The sequence below is a fragment of the Callithrix jacchus genome, chromosome 13 (genome assembly GCF_049354715.1).
Source record: "Callithrix jacchus isolate 240 chromosome 13, calJac240_pri, whole genome shotgun sequence".
In the NCBI taxonomy this organism is placed as follows: Eukaryota; Metazoa; Chordata; class Mammalia; order Primates; family Cebidae; genus Callithrix; species Callithrix jacchus.
The window spans coordinates 50,029,856-50,049,153 of NC_133514.1; the positions used below are offsets into that span (position 1 = coordinate 50,029,856).

General features: G+C 41.1%; 1 protein-coding gene across 6 annotated transcripts in view; it reads left to right on the forward strand.

Annotated features, from left to right (window-relative positions):
- The window catches only part of SPIRE1 (spire type actin nucleation factor 1), a 214,844-nt gene that overhangs the window by 181,733 nt on the left and 13,813 nt on the right, over positions 1 to 19,298 (forward strand). For all 6 annotated transcript variants that reach the window (XM_008979444.4, XM_008979446.4, XM_035270512.3 and 3 more), the window contains 2 exons: positions 15,492 to 15,582; positions 16,997 to 17,139. In XM_008979444.4, the coding sequence (XP_008977692.1) occupies positions 15,492 to 15,582; positions 16,997 to 17,139 (234 nt within the window). The remainder of the gene's footprint in view (positions 1 to 15,491; positions 15,583 to 16,996; positions 17,140 to 19,298) is intronic.

The window sequence follows — 19,298 nt, forward strand, 5'->3', positions numbered from 1 at the left end:
AAATGCTTTCTAGCCACCAAAATACCTACTATACGGTAAATTATGTATACATGATCTTATTTAATCTCCTTTCCATAGAGACTATTTTTTTAAGAGATGCCTTCTACCATTGCAGGATATCACCTGTGCTCCCCTGCAGGGCTTTCATTTGATGATATTGTCCACCAGAAGTTTCCTACTACCTATTTTTGTCTTTGAGGTTTAACTTAAAATGTGGGTCCAGATTATCACATACAACAGTTACTGTTTAACCCTTATTTAGTTCTGAATTTCTTTGTAATCAGTTAATATATTATTGTAGATCAAATACTCTTATGAAATCAGAATGATGTTAATTATTTACGTTATCAATTACAAACTCCACTATTTTATATTAAAAAAAAACTCCTTGGGATAGATTCAAGATGGCCGATTAGGAACAGCTCAGGATTGCAGCTCCCAGCGAAAGCGCGGAGGGTTAGTGGACGCCACATTTCCAGATGGATTTTTACTGCCCACAGACCAGGAGATTCCCAGGCAGAGGAGCCCCACGGGTGGCCAGCACAGCTGTTTTGGCCGGCGCCCCGGCACAGCGGTTCTCCATACAAAATACACAGGTCCATGCACCGTTTTAGCTGGCGATTGGAGCTCGGGGAAGAAATAGCCATGCATTCAACTGATAGAAAAAGGGACTGAAACAGGGAGCCAGGCCAGGAGATTCCCAGGCAAAAAAGCGCCATGAATCTCAGTGCAGCTGTTTCAGCTGGCGCAGTGGGTTGCTGCATGGGAAATCACACAGATCCTGGTGCCTTTTCAATAGGCGACTGGAACACCTGGGAGACAGAAAAGAAAAGGCTTTGAGGCAGGGAGCCAGGTAATCAGCCTCAGCTGGTCCCACCCCCACAAAAATCAGCAATCTGAAGCACTCTAGATTGAGAGTTTCACAGCAAGCGCAGCTGAACCCAGGATGGTCCAGCTCTGTCAGGGAGGGGGCATTCACCATTACTGAGGCACACCACCATTATGGAGGTAGTCCACCGTTGCTGAGGTAGCCCACCATTACAGAGAGAGTCTGCCATTACAGAGGTGGGCCACCATTGCCGAGGCAGTTCTAACTACCCCCATATAAACAGAACTAGAGGGAAGTTCACAGGGTAGCTGGGCAGAGCCCACAGCAGCTCAGCAAAGCCTCTGCAGGCAGACAGTGAATAGGCTGCCTCCTTGCTGGGCAGGGCAGCCCTGAAAAAAGCTAGCAGCACAACAGAAACTCATAAATAAAGCCCTAACTCCCTGGGACAGAGCACCTGGGAAAAAAGGCGGGGTTTATGAGTTCAGCTGCAGCATACTTAAACATACCTGCCCAGCAACTCTGAATGAAGAACAGAGCTCACAGCTCAGCATTTGAGCTTCTATAAAGGACAGACGTCTCCTCAAGCAGCTCCCTGACCTCTGTGTATCCACAGAGTCACCTCATAAAGGAGAGCTCAGATTCACATCAGGCAGGTATCCTTCAGGGACAAAGAGAGCAGAAGAAACTGGTAGCAACCCTTACTGTTCTATAGCTGCTGCAGGTGATCCCCAGGCAAGCAGGGCCTAGAGTGGACCTCAGCAGTTCTATAGCAGAGGGGCCTGACTGGTAGAAGGAAAACTAAGAAACAGAAATAACTTCATCATCAACAAACTGGACGTCCACTCAGAGACCCAATCTGAAAAGTCAACAACTACAAAGATGACAGATGGATAAATACACAAAGATGGAAAGAAACCAGAACAAAGAGGATAAAAACACCCGAAATCAGAACACCTCTCCTCCTCCAAGGGATCACAACTCCTCACCAGCAAGGGAACAAGGCTGGATGGAGAATGAGTGTGATGAATTGAAAGAATCAGGCTTCAGAAGGTGGGTAGTAAGAAACTTCTGTGAGCTAAAAGCATGTTCTAACCCAATGCAAAGAAACTAAAAACCTTGAAAAAAGATTTGACGAAACGCTATTGAGAATAAACAACTTAGAGAGGAATGTAAGTGAATTGATGGAGCTGAAAAACACAACACAAGAACTTTGTGAAGCATACACAAGTTTAAATAGCTGAATTGACCAAGCAGAAGAAAGGATATCAGAGGTTGAAGATCAACTCAATGAAATAAAACGAAAAGGCAAGATGAGAGAAAAAAGGGTAAAAAGGAATGAACAAAGTCTCCAAGAAATGTGGGACTATGTGAAAAGACCTAATCTACGTTTGATAGGTGTACCTGAATATGATAGAGAGAATAAATCCAACCTGGAAAATACTCTTCAGGATATTAACCAGGAAAACTTCCCCATCCTAGCAAGGCAGGCCAATATTCAAGTCCAGGAAATACAGAGAACACCACGAAGATATTCCTCAAGAAGAGCAACCCCAAGGCATATAATCATCAGATTCACCAGAGTTGAGATAAAGGAGAAAATGCTAAGGGCAACCAGAGAGAAAGGTCACGTTACCCACAAAGGGAAGTTCATCAGACTTGCAGCAGATCTCTCAGCAGAAACCCTACAGGCCAGAAGAGAGTTGGGGCCAGTAGGGTTTAAAAGTTCTTTCTTAAAGAAAAGAACTTTTAACCCAGAATTTCATATCCAGCCAGTTTGCTTCATAAGAAGTGAAGGAAAAATAAAATCCTTTGTGAACAAGCAAGTTCTCAGAGACTTCATCACCACCAGGCCTACTTTACAAGAGCTCCTGAAAGAGGCACTACACATAGAAAGGAACAATGTACCAGCCACTCCAAAAATAGACCAAATGGTAAAGAGCGTCAACACAATGAAGAAACCACGTCAACTAACAGGCAAAATAGCCAGCTGGCATCAAAATGGCAGGATCAAATTCACACATAACAGTATTAGCCCTAAATTTAAATGGGCTAAATGCCCCAGTCAAAAGACACAGACTGGCAAATTGGATAAAAAGCCAAAACCAATCGGTGTGCTGTATCCAAGAAACCCATCTCACATGAAAGGATACACAAGGCTCAAAATAAAGGGATGGAGGAAGATTTACCAAACAAATGGAGAGCAAAAAAAAGCAGGAGTTGCAATTCTCCTTTCTGAGAAAATAGACTTTAAACCAACAAAGATCAAAAGAGACAAAGAAGGACATTACATAATGGTAAAAGGATCAATACAACAAGAGCTAACGATCCTAAATATATATGCACCCAATACAGGAGCACCCAGATACATAAGGCAAGTTCTTAATAACTTACAAAAAGACTTAGACTCCCACACAATAATATTGGGAGACTTTAATACCCCATTGTCAATATTAGATCAACGAGACAGAAAATTAACAAGGATATCCAGGACTTGAACTCATACCTGGACTAAGCAAACCTAATAGACATTTACAGAACTCTCCACCCCAAATTCACAGAATATACATTATTCTCAGCACCATAGCACACCTACTCTAAAATTTACCACATAATTGGAAGTAAATCACTCCTCAGCCAATGCAAAAGAACAGAAATCATAACAAACAGTCTCTCAGACCACAGTGCAATCAAGTTAGAACTCAGAATTCAGAAACTAACTCAGAATTGCACAGCTTCATGGAAACTGAACAACGGGCTCTTGAATGTTGACTGGATAAACAATGAAATGAAGGCAGAAATAAAGATATTCTTTGAAACCAATGAGAACAAAGACAAAACATACCAGAATCTCTGGGACACATTTAAAGCAGTGTCTAGAGGAAAATTTATAGCAATAAATGCCCACATGAGAAGCAAGGAAAGATAGAAAATTGACACCCTATCATCAAAATTGAAAGAGCTAGAGGAGCAAGACCAAAAAAACTCAAAACCTAGCAGAAGACAAGAAATAACTAAGATCAGAGCAGAACTGAAGGAGATACACAAAAAACTCTTGAAAAAAATCAAAAAATCCAGGAGCTGGTTTCATGGAAAGATTAACAAAACAGGCCACTAGCCAGATTAATAAAAAAGAAAGGAGAGAATAATCAAATAGATTCCATAAAAAATGATAAAGGGGATATCACCACAGATTCCATAGAAATACAAACCATCATCAGAGATTATTACAAACAACTCTACACACATAAACTAGTAAACGAGGAAGAAATGGATAAATTCCTGGACACTTGCATCCTCCCAAGCCTAAACCAGGAAGAAGCCGCAGCCCTGAATAGACCAATAGCAAGGTCTGAAGTTGAGGCAGCAATTAAAAGCCTACCACCCAAAAAAAGCCCAGGTCCAGATGGGTTCACAGCCGAATTCTATAAGACATACAAAGAGGAGCTGGTACCATTCCTTCTGAAACTCTTTTAAACAATCCAAAAAGAGGAAATCCTTCCCAAATCATTTTATGAAACCAACATCATCCTGATACCAAAACCCAGCAGAGTCTCAACAAGAAAAGAAAACTTCAGGCCAATATCCATGATGAATAGATGCAAAAATTTTCAATAAAATACTGGCAAACCGATTGCAACAGCACATCCAAAAGCTTATCCAGGCCAATATCCATGATGAATAGATGCAAAAATTTTCAATAAAATACTGGCAAACCGATTGCAACAGCACATCCAAAAGCTTATCCACCATGATCAAGTAGGCTTCATCCCAGGGATGCAAGGCTGGTTCAACATACCCAAGTCTATAAACATAATTCACCACATAAATAGAACCAAAGACAAAAACCACATGATTATCTCAATTGATGCAGAGAAGGCCTTTGACAAAATTCAACAGCACTTTATTCTAAAAAAAACCCTCAATAAACTAGGTATTGATGGAACATATCTCAAAATAATAAAAGCTATTTATGACAAACCCACAGCCAATATCATACCGAATGGGCAAAAACTGGAAGCATTCCCTTTGAAATCTGGCAGTAGACAAGAATGCCCTCTCTCACCACTCCTATTCAATATAGTATTGGAAGTTCTATCCAGAGCAATCAGGCAAGAAAAAGAAATAAAGCGTATTCAAATAGGAAGTCAAATTGTCTCTCTTTGCAGATGACATGTTTGTATATCTAGAAGACCCCATTGTCTCAGCCCCAAATCTCCTGAAACTGATAAGCAACTTCAACAATGTCTCAGGATACAAAATCAATGTACAAAAACCACAAGCATTCCTATACACCAATAACAGACTTAAAGAGATCCACATCAAGAACGAACTGCCATTCACAGTTGCTACAAAGAGAATAAAATACCTGGGAATACAACTAACAAAGGATGTAAAGAACCTCTTCAAGGAGAACTACAAACCACTGCTCAATGAAATAAGAGAGGACACAAACAGATGGAGAAGCATTCCATGTTCGTGGTTAGGAAGAATCAATATTGTGAAAATGGCCATACTACCCAAAGTAATTTACAGATTCAACACTATCCCCATCAAGCTACCAATGATCTTCTTCACAGAACTGGAAAAAAACACCTTAAACTTCATATAGAACCAAAAGAGAGCCCACATAGCCAAGTCAATTCTAAGCAAAAAAAGCAAAGCAGGAGGCATCACACTACCAGACTTCAAACTATACTACAAGTCTACAGTAATCAAAACAGCATGGTACTGGTACCAAAACAGAGATATAGACCAATAGAACAGAACAGAGGCATAAGGCAACACAACATATCTACAACCATACAATCTTTGATAAACCTGACAAAAACAAGCAATGGGGAAAGGAGTCCCTGTTTAATAAATGGTGTTGGGAAAACTAGCCAGCCATGTGCAAAAAGCGGAAACTGGACCCCTTCCTGACACCTTACACTAAAATTAACTCCAGATGGATTAAAGACTTAAACGTAACACCTAACACCATAAAAACCCTAGAAGAAAATGTAGGCAAAACCATTCAGGACATAGGTGTAGGCAAGGACTTCATGACCAAAACACCCAAAGCTTTCACAACAAAAGCCAAAATAGACAAATGGGACCTAATCAAACTCCACAGCTTCTGCACAGCAAAAGAAACAGTCATTAGAGTGAATTGGCAACCAACAGAATGGGAACAAATTTTTGCAATCTACCCATCTGACAAAGGGCTGATATCCGTAATGTACAAACATCTAAAACAGATTTATAAGAAAAAACAAGCCCATTAAAAAGTGGGCAAAGGACATGAACAGACACTTTACAAAAGAAGACATGCATGAGGCCAAAAAGCATGAAAAAATGCTCATCATCACTGGTCATTAGAGAAATGCAAATCAAAACTACATTGAGATACCACCTCACCCCAGTTAGAATGGTGATCATTAAAAAATCTGGAGACCACAGATGCTGGAGAGGATGTAGAGAAATAGGAACCCTTTTACACTGTTGATAGGAGTGTAAATTAGTTCAACCATTGTGGAAGACAGTGTGGTGATTCCTCAAGGACCTAGACATAGAAATTCCATTAGACCCAGCAATCCCATTACTGGGTATATATCCAAAGGGACTATAAATTGTTTGACTATAGGGACACATGCACACTGTTTACAGTAGCAAAGACCTGCAACCAACACCAATGCCCATCGATGATAGACTAGACAGGGAAAATGTGGCACATATAGACCATGGAATACTATGCAGCCATCAAAAACGATGAGTCCGTGTCCTTTGTATGGACATGGATGAACCTGGAAACCATTGTTCTCAGCAAACTGACACAAGAACAGAAAATGAAACACCGCATGTTCTCACTGATAGGTGGGTGTTGAACAATGAGAACACCTGGACACAGGGAGGGTAGTATCACACACTGGGGTCTGTCGGGGGGAAATAGGGGAGGGACAGCGGGGGGTGGGGCATTGGGGAGAGGTAGCATGGGGAGAAATGCCAGATACAGGTGATGGGGAGGAAGGCAGCACATCACACTGCCATGTGTGTACCTATGCAACTATCTTGGATGTTCTTCATATGTATCCCAAAACCTAAAATGCAATAAAAAAAAGTTTGGGGAAAAAAAAACACAACTCCTTAATTATTTTAAGAACAAAGACACTGACTTGCTTTTTAATTAACAAAATATGAACTATTTCCATTTGATTAAATGCCCTTTTCCAACATGATGCCTGATCTGTGTGGTTTATCCACAGTAATAACCTACTGTATTGTATCTACTCAGTCCTCTATTTTTTAACGGTTAGGCTGTTTACAGTTTTCTACCATTATAAATAGCAACACTATTGTGAGCATCGTTATATTTTTGCTTTTGTTTATTTCTCAATTTTTTTTTTTTTTGCCAGAACTGAATTTTCTGGGTGAAAGAATGCACATTTGTGTAGCCTTTGGTACATATTGCTAAGTGCCTTAAAGAAAACTGTAATGAGTCAGGTGGGTGGGTTACAGCTATAATCTCAGCACTCTGGGAGACCAAGGCAGTCAAATCACTCAAGATCAGGAGTTTGAGACCAGCCTGAGCAACACAGCAAGACCCCCATTACTAAAAAAAAAAAAGTTGGCTGGGCATGGTGCCTCTAGCCTGTAATCCCAGAACTTTGGGAGGCTGAGATGGGTGGATCACTTGAGTTCAGGAGTTCAAGACCAGCCTGGCCAACATGGCAAAACTCTGTCTCTACTAGAAATACGAAATATAGCTGGGCATTGTGGTACGTGCCTGTAATCCCAACTACTTGGGAGGCTGAGGCAGGAGAATTGCTTGAACTCAGGAGGCGGAGGTTACAGTGAGCCAAGATCACACCACTGCACTCCAGCCTAGGTGACAGAGCCAGACTTCATCTGGTGCCCACCTGTAGTCCTAGCTACTGGAAGGCTGAGGCAGGAGGATCACTTGAGCCCAGGATTTCAAGGCTGTAGTGAGCTATAATCATTGCCAGTACACTCCAGCCTGGGACTTGAACTCTTGGGCTCCCAGCACTATGGGAGGCTGAGACAGGCAGTTCACTTGAGCCTAGGAGTTCAAGACCAGCCTGGTCAACATGGCAAAACTCCATTTTTACTAAAAACACAAGAAATTAGTCTGGCATTGTGGCACATGCCTGTAATCCCTGCTACTTGGGAGGCTGAGGTGGGAGGATCACCTCCCAGGGGTCAAGGCTGCAGTGAGCTGTGATTGTACCTCTGTACTTCAGCCCAGGTGGTGGAATGAGACCCTGTCTCAAAAAAAAAAAAAAGAAAAAACCCAAAAGAAAACAAGAAACAAAAATGCTGGGCATGGTGACCCTACAATGACTATTTTGTATTGAGCTAACCATGTGTTAGACGTTCATTGTTGCTGGGGTTTTTGTTGTTTGGATTCATTTTTTTATAGAGACAGGGGTCTTGAACTCCTAGTCTCAAGCAGTCCTCTTGTCTCAGTCTCCTAAAGTGCTAGGATTACAGGCATGAGCCACCATACCCCATGTATGTTAGACTTTAGATATAAATCAAATTTGTCTTTCCAAAGGCCATAGATGCCAGCTATGATCCTTGTATACAAGATAACTAAGAAAACTGGCCAGGCACAGTGGCTCACAGCTATAATTCCAGCACTTTGGGAGGCCATGTTGGGCAGATCACTTGAGGTCAGGAGTTCAACATGGCAGAACCCCATATCTACTGAAAAGATAAAAATTAGCCCAGTGTGGTGATGTACAACCTGTAATCGCAGCTATGCGGGAGGTGGAGGCTCCAGTGAACTGAGATCCTGCCGTTGCACTCCAGCAGGGGTGACAAGGCTAGACTCTGTCTCAAAAGAAAAAAAAAGATAAGAAAACAGACACACAAAATGGTTGCCTAAGTTCAAAGAGCTAATAAATGATAAAGTTAGATTTGAAACTCAAGTCTCTCCAGCTCTGAAGGCCATGTATCTCATGAATTTGCTAGTATTCTCACAGTATATGAGAATGTCCAAACTGAACACAAGCTGGGTTTGGTGGCTCACACTTATAATTCCAGCACTGAGAGGCCAAGGCAGATGGATCACTTGAGGCCAGAGGTTCAAGACAAACCTGGCCAACATAGTGAAACCCCATCTCTACTAAAAATACAAAAATGAGTCAGGTGTGGTGGCGCATGGTTTTAATACCAGTATTTGGGAGGCTGAGACATGAGAATCACTTGAAGAACAAGACTCTAGTGTCAAAAAAACAAAACAAAACAATATTTTTTTAACTAGAAGAGGCCTTAGAAATTTTGTCCAGCATTTTACTGTTCAGTGACAAAACAGCCCTTAGCCTGGTAGAAACTGAGTTAGAAAAGCCATGCAGTGTTGTAGTCACAGACCCCCTCTTTTAGCCCCCTGCCCCCACATACCAGACCTTTTTGCCATTACTCTTTTTTTTCAGTTCTTGGAAACCTAATTTCAGTGGTTCTGGTTTATCTCTAATAACCTCTCCTAGCCTATCTCGGGTAACTTTTTTTTTTTTTTTTTTTTTTTTTTTTTTGAGACGGAGTTTCGCTCTTGTGACCCAGGCTGGAGTGCAATGGCGCAATGTCGGCTCACCACAATCTCTGCCTCCTGGGTTCAGGCAATTCTCCTGCCTCAGCCTCCCGAGTAGCTGGGATTACAGGCACGCGCCACCATGCCCAGCTAATTTTTTGTATCTTTAGTAGAGATGGGGTCTCACCATGTTGACCAGGATGGTCTCAATCTCTTGACCTCATGATCCACCCGCCTTGGCCTCCCAAAGTGCTGGGATTACAGGCATGAGCCACCGTGCCCGGCCGGTAACTTTTTTTTTAATGAAAGATGAGTTTTGATTGTAGCATATCAAAGCTTCCAGTGGGAAAGCTAAACAAAGGAGCTGTGTCTGAGCCCTCTTTGAACCTCTTTTCTGGAAGAGGAAGATTTCCATTCCTGTTAAGTGAGTTAAGTACCCATACTGGCCCCTAAGACTATACTCTGGCTGTATTCGGTGCCACTGGGCCCTGGAGCAAAGCAGCAGTGCAGGAGGCTTTCCTGCAGCCACTGTTCTGAGCTAGAGAAGCCCTGACTCAGTGAGGATCAGCCAGTCACTGAGATCAGACGAAAAACAAGCAGATTTTGGGAAGCAGGTCAGGCAGTAGAAGTAACTCATGTTCTAGAGATGTCAGAGACCCATCAGAATTCCCCAGACAAGCAAAAGGTGATTAGGCAGTGGAAATAGGCATGAGAAGGCATGCAGCAAATAGGAGTCTGTACACACACATGCAGGTACCCACACATATGCACACACATGTGAACACACCCTTCTCTCAGGAGATCTGACCTTTCAAAGTTCCCTGGCCCTCCTTCTGAGGGTCTTTGTGATTCCTCTGGGACAAGAACTAATCTGGAAAGATTCATTTTAAGCAATCAGAAAGTTGTGTGCAGCTGCCTTTTGTGGGTATTAAGAGACAGAGGAACATGAACACTTCTGGGGGAGCAATGTAAAATTTAAAACAATTCTTTATATCTGTAACATTTCAGTATATTGTATGTGTGTTGGGTAATCAACGTACATCAGATTCTAATGTCAAACCTTAGTTATTTCCTTTTTGCAAAAGCATTTTTAAAGAAATTAATATACTGGCCAAACATGGTGGCCAGTATAGGATTATGCCTGTAATCCTGGCACTTTGGGAATCCAAGGCAGGAGGATCACTTGAGGCCAGGAATTCAAGACTAGTCTGGGCAACATAGTGAGACCCCGTCTCTACAACAAATGTTTTTGTTTTTTTTTTAAATTAGCACTATTCCAGCTGGGCATGGTGGCACATGTCTGTAGTCCCAGCTACTTGGGAGGTTGAGATGGGAGGATCACTTGTGCCCTGGAGGTCAAGGCTGCAGTGAGCCATGAGTGCACTACTGCACTCCAGCCTGGGCAATAGAGTGATACTCTTGTCTCTAATTAACTAATTAATGAAAATATAAACTGAATATATTATGTGGTTTTCTTGTGTTACTGCTTTTTAAATAGAGAATGCACCCTTTTAGTGCCAAAAATCTAGTTTTGCCTCAGTTGCATCTGTAAGAGTCTCATCAGATCTAATAAAGTATATATATTTTTAAAAAAGAGAGTAAAATAAAAGTATTCAGCATTATTAAGATGAAAAAAAAAAATCAGAATGTGGCCAATGCGGTAGCTCAGGCCTGTAATCCCAGCACTTTGGGAGGTTAAGGCAGGAAGATCACTTGAGGTCAAGAGTTTGAGACCAGACCGGCCAATGTAGCGAAACCCTGTCTCTACTAAAAAAATATTTAAAAATTAGTCATGCATGGTGGCACACTTGCCAGTAATCTCAGCTACTCAGGAGGCTAAGCAGGAGAATCGGTTGAACCCAAGAGGTAGAGGTTGCAGTGAACTGAGATTATGCCACTGCACTCCAGCCTGGTTGAATGAGTGAGACTCTGTCTCAAAAAAATAATAATAAATAAAAAGATTTAAAAATCAAATTTACCTTTAAATTCACCTAAGTTGAAATTTTAATTCCCCTAGAACCATATCTACAAATTATTAGTGTTACTTTGGAAAGGGAGATTCAGGAAAGACTTTCTCAGACTTATTTTTCAGGCAGGGTCTCACTCTGTCACTCAGGCTATAGTGTAGTTGTGCAAACACAGTTCATTGCAGCCTCAACCTCTTGTGCTCAAAGGGTCCTCCTGCTTCAGGCTCCCAAGTAGCTAGGACCATAGGTGTATGCCACCACACCTGGCTTTTTTTCTTCTTACTATTTTTTGTAGAAATGGGCTCTCCCCATGTTGCCTAGGCTGGTCTCAAACTCCCGGGCTCAATAGATCCTCTGGTCTCAGCCTCCCAAAGTGCTGGGATACAGGTGTGAGGCACCATGCCTGGCATGAAAGACACTTAGTTTCAATTTACATTTTTGACTTGGAGAGGACTCTAAAGAATATTCCACCTAACCACATTTTCTAGATAAAAAAGATACTGAGAAATGCTGATTTGTGCACTCGGGTTCTTCTGCCTGATTAGAGTGGTACTGTCTCATTTGGACACAGTGAAGCATGTTGGTTACGTTGTTTTGCTTCTTCAAAGGACTGTCAGGACCATCAAACACTGAGTAGTCATTTTAAAGATCAGAAACAGTGGTGGAAAAATCCAGCTTTGAGGTTTTATAGGACTTCCCCGAGAACAAAGTCTGAACGAGCGAAAGAGCCCCTTCAGCAAAGCTTCCCTCCACTGCTCTCCTTGTTTTGGAGGTCAACATGTACATAAAAGGACATGAAATATAAAGTAAACATGAGAGGGCCACATCAGGTGTACGGCTAGATGTTGGTGTTCTTTGAGCTGAGTGTGGCCAGTGCTGAACTGCAGTAGTGTGCTCTGGCTCCACCACTTCAGATACAGATTACTGTGCTTTCTCATGTTTTCTACTTTCTTTGGAATTTTAACATTTGTGGTCATAAAATTATTGGTCTTTTTTATTTCTTATAAAAGACTTCAGTCTGGCCTGGCGCAGTGGCTCATGCCTGTAATCTCAGCACTTTGGGAGACTGAGGCGGGCAGATCACGAGGTCAGGAGTTTGAGACCAGCCTGGTCAATATGGTGAAACCCTGTCTCTATTAAAAATACAAAAATTAGCCAGGCGTGGTGGTGTGCAGCTACTTAGAAGGCTGAGGCAGAAGAATTGCTTGAACCTAGGAGGCAGAGGTTGCAGTGAGCCGGGATTGTGCCATTGTACTCCAGTCTGGGCGACAGAGCAAGACTGTCTCAAAAAAAAAAAAAAAAAAAAGGCTTCATTCTGACCGATATGCTTATTTGTTTATAGAGCCATCTTTTTCTCAGAGATAGTTTTCTTATAGAATTACATATGATATTTTCTTTTTTTTTTTTTTTTTTTTTTTTAAGACGGGGTTTCACCATGTTAGTCAGGCTGGTCTTGAACTCCTGACCTCTGGTGATCCGCCTGCCTTGGCCTCCAAAGTGCTTGGATTACAGGCATGAGCCTCCACGCCCGGCCAATTATGATATTTTCATTGTACAGAATTTAACTCTAAATAGTTTCTACCCTGGAGTAAAGAAACATGATCTAATTCTCCCTTAACACTAACAAAGATAACAACATGTAAAGTTAGACTTCAAAAATATTTCTAGCAAAGGTGGGTGAAGCGTGTGAGGCACAGGGATGATTTCTGCTGTTTTAATCGTGGTAGCAGATAATTACTTGGGAAGTGTTGTATATGACTCCTCAGCAGATAATTATTTGGGAAGTACTATATATAACTTCTTTATTCCTTTTCCTAAGAGATACTCTCTTCTTTTATTCCTTCTGACCTTCTGTAAACAGAAAAAGATTGTTCTAATTGCGTGCTAGGTTTTTTGGAGATTAGTGTGACCTACATCGAATCTGGGATAGAGGCTTTGCTTACAGCGCCTGATTTGCTCTTCATAAGTCCCAAAAGTTTAAACCTTTTGTGTGTGTGTGTGTGTGTGTGTGTGTGTGTTTTGAAACAGAGTCTCACTCTGTCGCATAGGCTGGAGTGCAGTGGTATGATCCCAGCTCACTGCAACCTCCACCTCCCAGGTTCAGGTGATTCTCATGCCTCAGCCTCCTGAGGAGTGGGGATTACAGGCATCTGCCACCACATCCCGCTAATTTTTGTATTTTTAGTAGAGACAGTTTCACCATGTTGGCCAGGCTGTTCTCGACCTTCTTACCTCAAGTGATCTGCCTGCCTTGGCCTCCCCAAGTGCTGGAGTTTCTCCATGTTAGCCAGGCTGTTCTCAAGCTCCTGACCTCAAGTGATCTGCCTGCCTTAGCCTCCTAAAGTGCTGGCATAACAGGTGTGAGCCAGCTCGCCCAACCTAGCCCTTTTTTGTTTGAACTATGTGGCTTACATGGCCTTTTTTCTTGCCCTGTTCTTTGACCAGACCCTCTTGTATTGTAGCTTACTTGAAACTAATGATTTCAGCAGTAGGTTTTAGGTGAGGCCAGTTTTTGGTGAATAGCTTAATTATTAAAAGTTATTTTATGCTGAGTTTAATACCTAGGTGATGGGTTGATAGGTGCAGCAAACCACCATAGCACACATTTACCTATGTAACAAACCTGCACATCCTACACATGTATCCCAGAGCTTAAAGCAAAATAAACCAAAAATTTAAAAATTAAAAAAATTGTTATTTTAGCTAAGAACATCAAATAATTTTCATTATTTATCTCACATAGTCATGAGTGAATATATTTGCCTAATATTCTTCCTTTTGTGTTTAAAACTATAGATACTAAGTAGAAATTACAAGTTAATGTTTATCTCACATAGTATTTAGTAAATATTTTGTGAATAAATATACTTCATTTTGGTTTAGTCTAAAACAAGTTAGGATCTCTTCTCACTGGTAATAGGAATTTTAATTTTGTTTGGCCCAATGTAGACATTTTTCTTTTCTTTTTCTTTTTTGAGACAGAGTCTTGCTCTGTCACCCAGGCTGGAGTGCAATGGCGTGAACTTGGCCTACTGCAATCTCTGCCTCCCAGGGTCAAGCGATTCTCCAGCCTCTGCCTCCTGAGTAGCTAGGACTATAGGTGTGCACTATCATGCCCAGCTCATATTTGTATTTTTAGTAGAGATGGAGATTCACCATGCTGGCTAGGCTAGTCTCGAACTCCTGACTTCATGATCCGCCCACCTCAGCCTCCCAGAGTGCTGGGATTGTAGGTGTGAGCCACTGTGCCTGACCTTTTTTTTTTCTTTTGAGATGGAGTCTTGCTCTGTCACCCAGGCTGGAGTACAGTGGCACAATCTTGCTCACTGCAGCCTCTAACTCCCGTGTTCAAGTGATTCTCCTGCCTTGGCCTCTCAAGTAGCTGGGATTATAGGCACCTGCCACCTTGCCCAGCTAAATTTTGTATTTTTAGTAGAGATAGGGTTTCACCATGTTGGCCAGGCTGGTTTTGAACTCCTGACCTCAGTTTCCCTTATAATATTAACCACTGTTTTATTATGTGCCAGGTAATGTGTTAGGCACTTTGAATGCATTACCTCATTTAATCTTTCCAATAACCCTATGGAAAAAGTGATATTAAATACCCTCTTTCACAATGATAAAACTAAGATAAGAAGCATCCTGAGGCCTGGTGCAGTGGCTCACACCTGTTACTCCAGGAATTTAAGGTGGGAGGATCGCTTGAGCTCAAGGCCAGCCTGGGTAACACAGGGAGATCCCCCGTCTCTACAGAAAATTTAAAAATTAGCTGGGTGTGTAAGTGTACACCTGTGATCCTGGCTACTGGAGTCTGAGGTGGGAGGATCACTTGGACCCAGAAGGTGGAGGCTGCAGTGAGCCAAGATCACACCACTGCACCGCAGCCAGAGAAACAGTGAGACCCTGTCTCCAAAGAAAAGAAAGAAGCATGCTCAGTGACATCACTCTAATCAGGGCAGAGCCAAGGCACAAACCCAGACCCGTCTAATTTTAGACCCCCTGTAGTTTGTCTTCACTTGCCTTGAACCTTTGACATAATTTGGTGCATCATGTTAAAATAAGTATAATAATAAATAATAAATTTTAATAATAAAATGGTATTAAGTAGCACATAGCACGAGAGCACAAATGTCTAAGAAATCGATTTCTCCACCTGTACTTCACTCAGGAAGAAACCCTGCACAAGTCGACTAGCAGCAGCAGTGTGTCTCCCTCTTTCCCTGAAGATCCAGTCCTGGAGGCCATGTCCACGAGGAAGAGTAAGTAGTTGTGGTGCAAAGATCGAGAGTCAGATATCTTATTACAAAACACACTTGACCTAGAGCAAGGATCCCAGAGTACCATGTGATCATTTGGGGTAGAAAGAACTAACTCTGGCATTTCACTGATCAGGAGATGAAATACTTATTTTCCAAGGTTGGCATCATAAGGTAGGGCTAAACTGATCACCAGGCCTCAGGGTCTTATGACAGAACAGGCACATTTGTGTTTATGAACAATAGTCATGGGAAATATAAAAATCAGTTGTGTGTGTGGTGTTCTGTTTTGTTTTGTTTTAGATAGAGTACCTCCTTGGCTAAATTTAAACCAGAAGCCCTAAAGAACCATATTTATTATCACTCCACCTACAACCCACAGACACCCATATTCAAAAACCTGTGTAGATAGTGAAAACACATAACTCTTTAGGAGATAGATTCTGAACACAGGTATCTAAAGTTAAGGGATTTTTAAAGCCTTTTAATAATCCTTTTCATTTATAAGATCATTATGAAGGATTAAAAATTATATATTGGCTTGATTTCTCATATGCAAAAATTCTTTAAGTAGTGTTTTTATTATTTACACAGATTATATAAAAAATAGTCAGTGCTGGCTAGTTATCCACAATTGGTATTTGGCCAAGCCCATTAAATATTATAGGGACCCAGTTGGATCACATAATGGAATTCTGTATCTTTTCTGGACTGTGGAAATTATATCTGTGTTTTCCTTAGTATTTTCTCTTGGTTGGACCGTCTAAATGGATGGATCATATGTAACTTTGTGTTGACTCTCACTTTCTACACCCACTACATTGAAGCAGCTCTACTTTGTATATAGAGTAGGAGGAAGCACTAAATAAAACTCTGGCACCATAATTTATTTCTAATGTTCTCCTTATGTTTTCAAAAAGTGAATCCGGAACCCTTCAGACGCTAAAGCATTATCCTTTTAAACACCATCTTAAAATGTTACTAGGCAGAGGATGACAGTGGTACAATATTAAAATCAAAGCTGAAGCCTACTTTTTGTAGTTTAAATACAGTTTAATATATACCTAAAAACAGAATGTCTTGGTAAACGTAGAAAGAAGGGTTTCCTTTATTTTATCTTTAAAAAGAGAATGTAAAAAGAGGGTACACTTGAAAATTTTGGTATGATTTGTGAATCTTTCTGGCCACACCTAACATTCTTCCTTTTTTCTTGCCATTTCTCTAGCAAATTTACTTTGCAAAGATTCTTCTGTAACAGTCCTCAGAGTCTGCTCCTAAGGATTACCATTGCCATCTTAAAATAGCTCTCCAATGAAATAAATAATTCATCTTTGAATACAGTGTTTGTCACAAATGTCAAAGGGTTTAGTGTTAGAAAATTCACAGTGAGTTTTATTTCATTTGGTTAAATCCTTAGAGCCTCCAGAGTTCCTGCCCATATCATCAACACCCCAGCCAGAGAGACGGCAGCCACCCCAGAGACGACATTCCATTGAAAAGGAAACACCTACTAACGTGAGGCAGTTCCTGCCACCTTCCAGGCAGAGTTCCCGCTCTCTTGTAAGTACAGGAAAGACCACTAGTAACTTAGGGATCAGGTAGAAGACTTAGAGTCATTAGCTTTCTTATGAAGATGATGAGGAGAAAAGAACTTGCAAAAGTTAGAATGAACTTAGAATAACTTAATAGCTAAAGAAAACAAACAGCTGTGCGTGGTGACTCATGCCTATAATCCCAACACTTTGGGAGGCCGAGGTGGGAGGATTGCTTGACTCCAGGAGTTCAAGACCAGCCTCAGCAACATTGTGAGATCCTATCTGCAAAAATTAAAATAATGAGCCAGGTGTGGTAGTGCACACCTGTGGTCCCAGCTACTTGAGAGGATGAGGTGAGAGGATCACTTGTACCCAAGAGGTTAAGACCACAGTGAGCTATGATTGTACCACTGCACTCTAGCCTGGGCAACAGAGTGACACCTTGTCCAAATACTATCCGTAATTTAAATGAATCTTGACAGTGTTTGTTCATTTTGAGCTCTTTTTTTTTTTTTTTTTTCCCAGAAAATTTATCAATGGTTGAAAGTATGGGTTATTACTAAAGAAATGCTTTCTTTCTTTCAAATGCTTTAAAAATTGACCAAAAAAACTCTTAGCAAAATAACTACAGTAGATGATCTTACTGAGGCAAAAGTACAAGAGAGGGAGAGTTTTGATCCATTAATAACCACTGTACATTGTTTTCTAGTATGTTTTGTGATATTTGGGGCCAGTAGTGTTATTTTGGTTGAACTGGTTGCTGTTTTCCAGAGACTTCCAGGTTCTTACAGTGGGTGCTCATTTCTCAGGACAGTGGACAGCACTCAAGGGTCTGCCAGGAGGAATTAATAGATCTCCCAGCCAAAGGAGTTCTCCAAAGACTCTTTCGTAGCTCCACTTGGCTTCTGAAATATTTGTAGGCAAGATGCATGGCTACAATTAATATTCTACCCACAGTCAGATATCTAATGTGTTTTCAAGTATTCATGAATAAAAAATACTAGAATACATTTAATACTTGTGCTTTTTTAAAAGGCTGTGATGAATTATTAGAGTTTCAATTACAGTAATAACAGATGGGAGATAATGCAGTTATTGTGAAGACAGGATTTTGTTTTGTTTTGTTTTTTTGAGACTGAGTCTTGCTCTGTTGCTAGGCTGGAATGCAGTAGCGCAATCTTGGCTCACTTCAACCTCCACCTTCCTGGTTCAAGCGACCCTCATACCTCAGCCACCTGAGTAGCTGGGACTATAGGCCTGCACCACCAAGCCCAGCTAATTTTTTGTATTTTTAGAAGAGTCAGGGTTTCACCATGTTGGCCAGAATAGCCCCTGAAAGTGCTGGGATTACAGGCGCGAGTCACCATGCCCAGCCGAAGACAAGGATTTTGAACAGAGCTTAGAATGTTAACATTTAGTCAGTCATCTCTATTCCAAAACAATGCAGTTGATGAACTAACAATTTTATGGCCATTCCTGACAGGATTCTTCTAGCTCTAGAATAATCAACAAAACACAGCTATTTGATCAAATTATAGCCTTGTCAGTGGTTTACCAATAGGAAAACAGAACTCTGACCAGACAGATTCAAACCTAAAAATCCAAAAGCTTGTTTTCATGTGAATAAGTTGTTGCTTTTACTAAAATATATTGTTATTATCACAACTTTAAAATATGTAAGAGGGGCCAGGCGCAGTGGCTCACCCCTGTGATCCCAGCACTTTGGGAGGCCGAAGGAGGAGAATTGCCTGAGGCCAGAAGTTTGAGACCAGCCTAGGCAACTCAATGAAATCTCTGTCTCTACAAAATTTTTAATTAAAAACTTAGTTAGATGTTGTGGTGCGTGCCTGTAATCCCAGCTACTCAGGATGCTGCAGAGGGAGGGTCTCTTGAGCCCAGGAGTTTGACGCCACAGTGAACTAAGATTGTGCCACTTCACTCCAGCATAGGTGACAGAGCAATATTCTGTCTCTAAAAAGTGTATATACATATATATACACACATATGTGTATGTGTATGCGTGTGTATGTATATATATGTAAGAGAGAATTTGTATTTTTTTTCCTAAGTCTAATTATTAGGGTATTCTCGTCTTTACACAGCTTTTCCTAGAATCTAGTCTATCATTTAGCTTATAACTGGCCTTTATGTGATCATACAATGTCTTTATTGAGGTTAGACTTA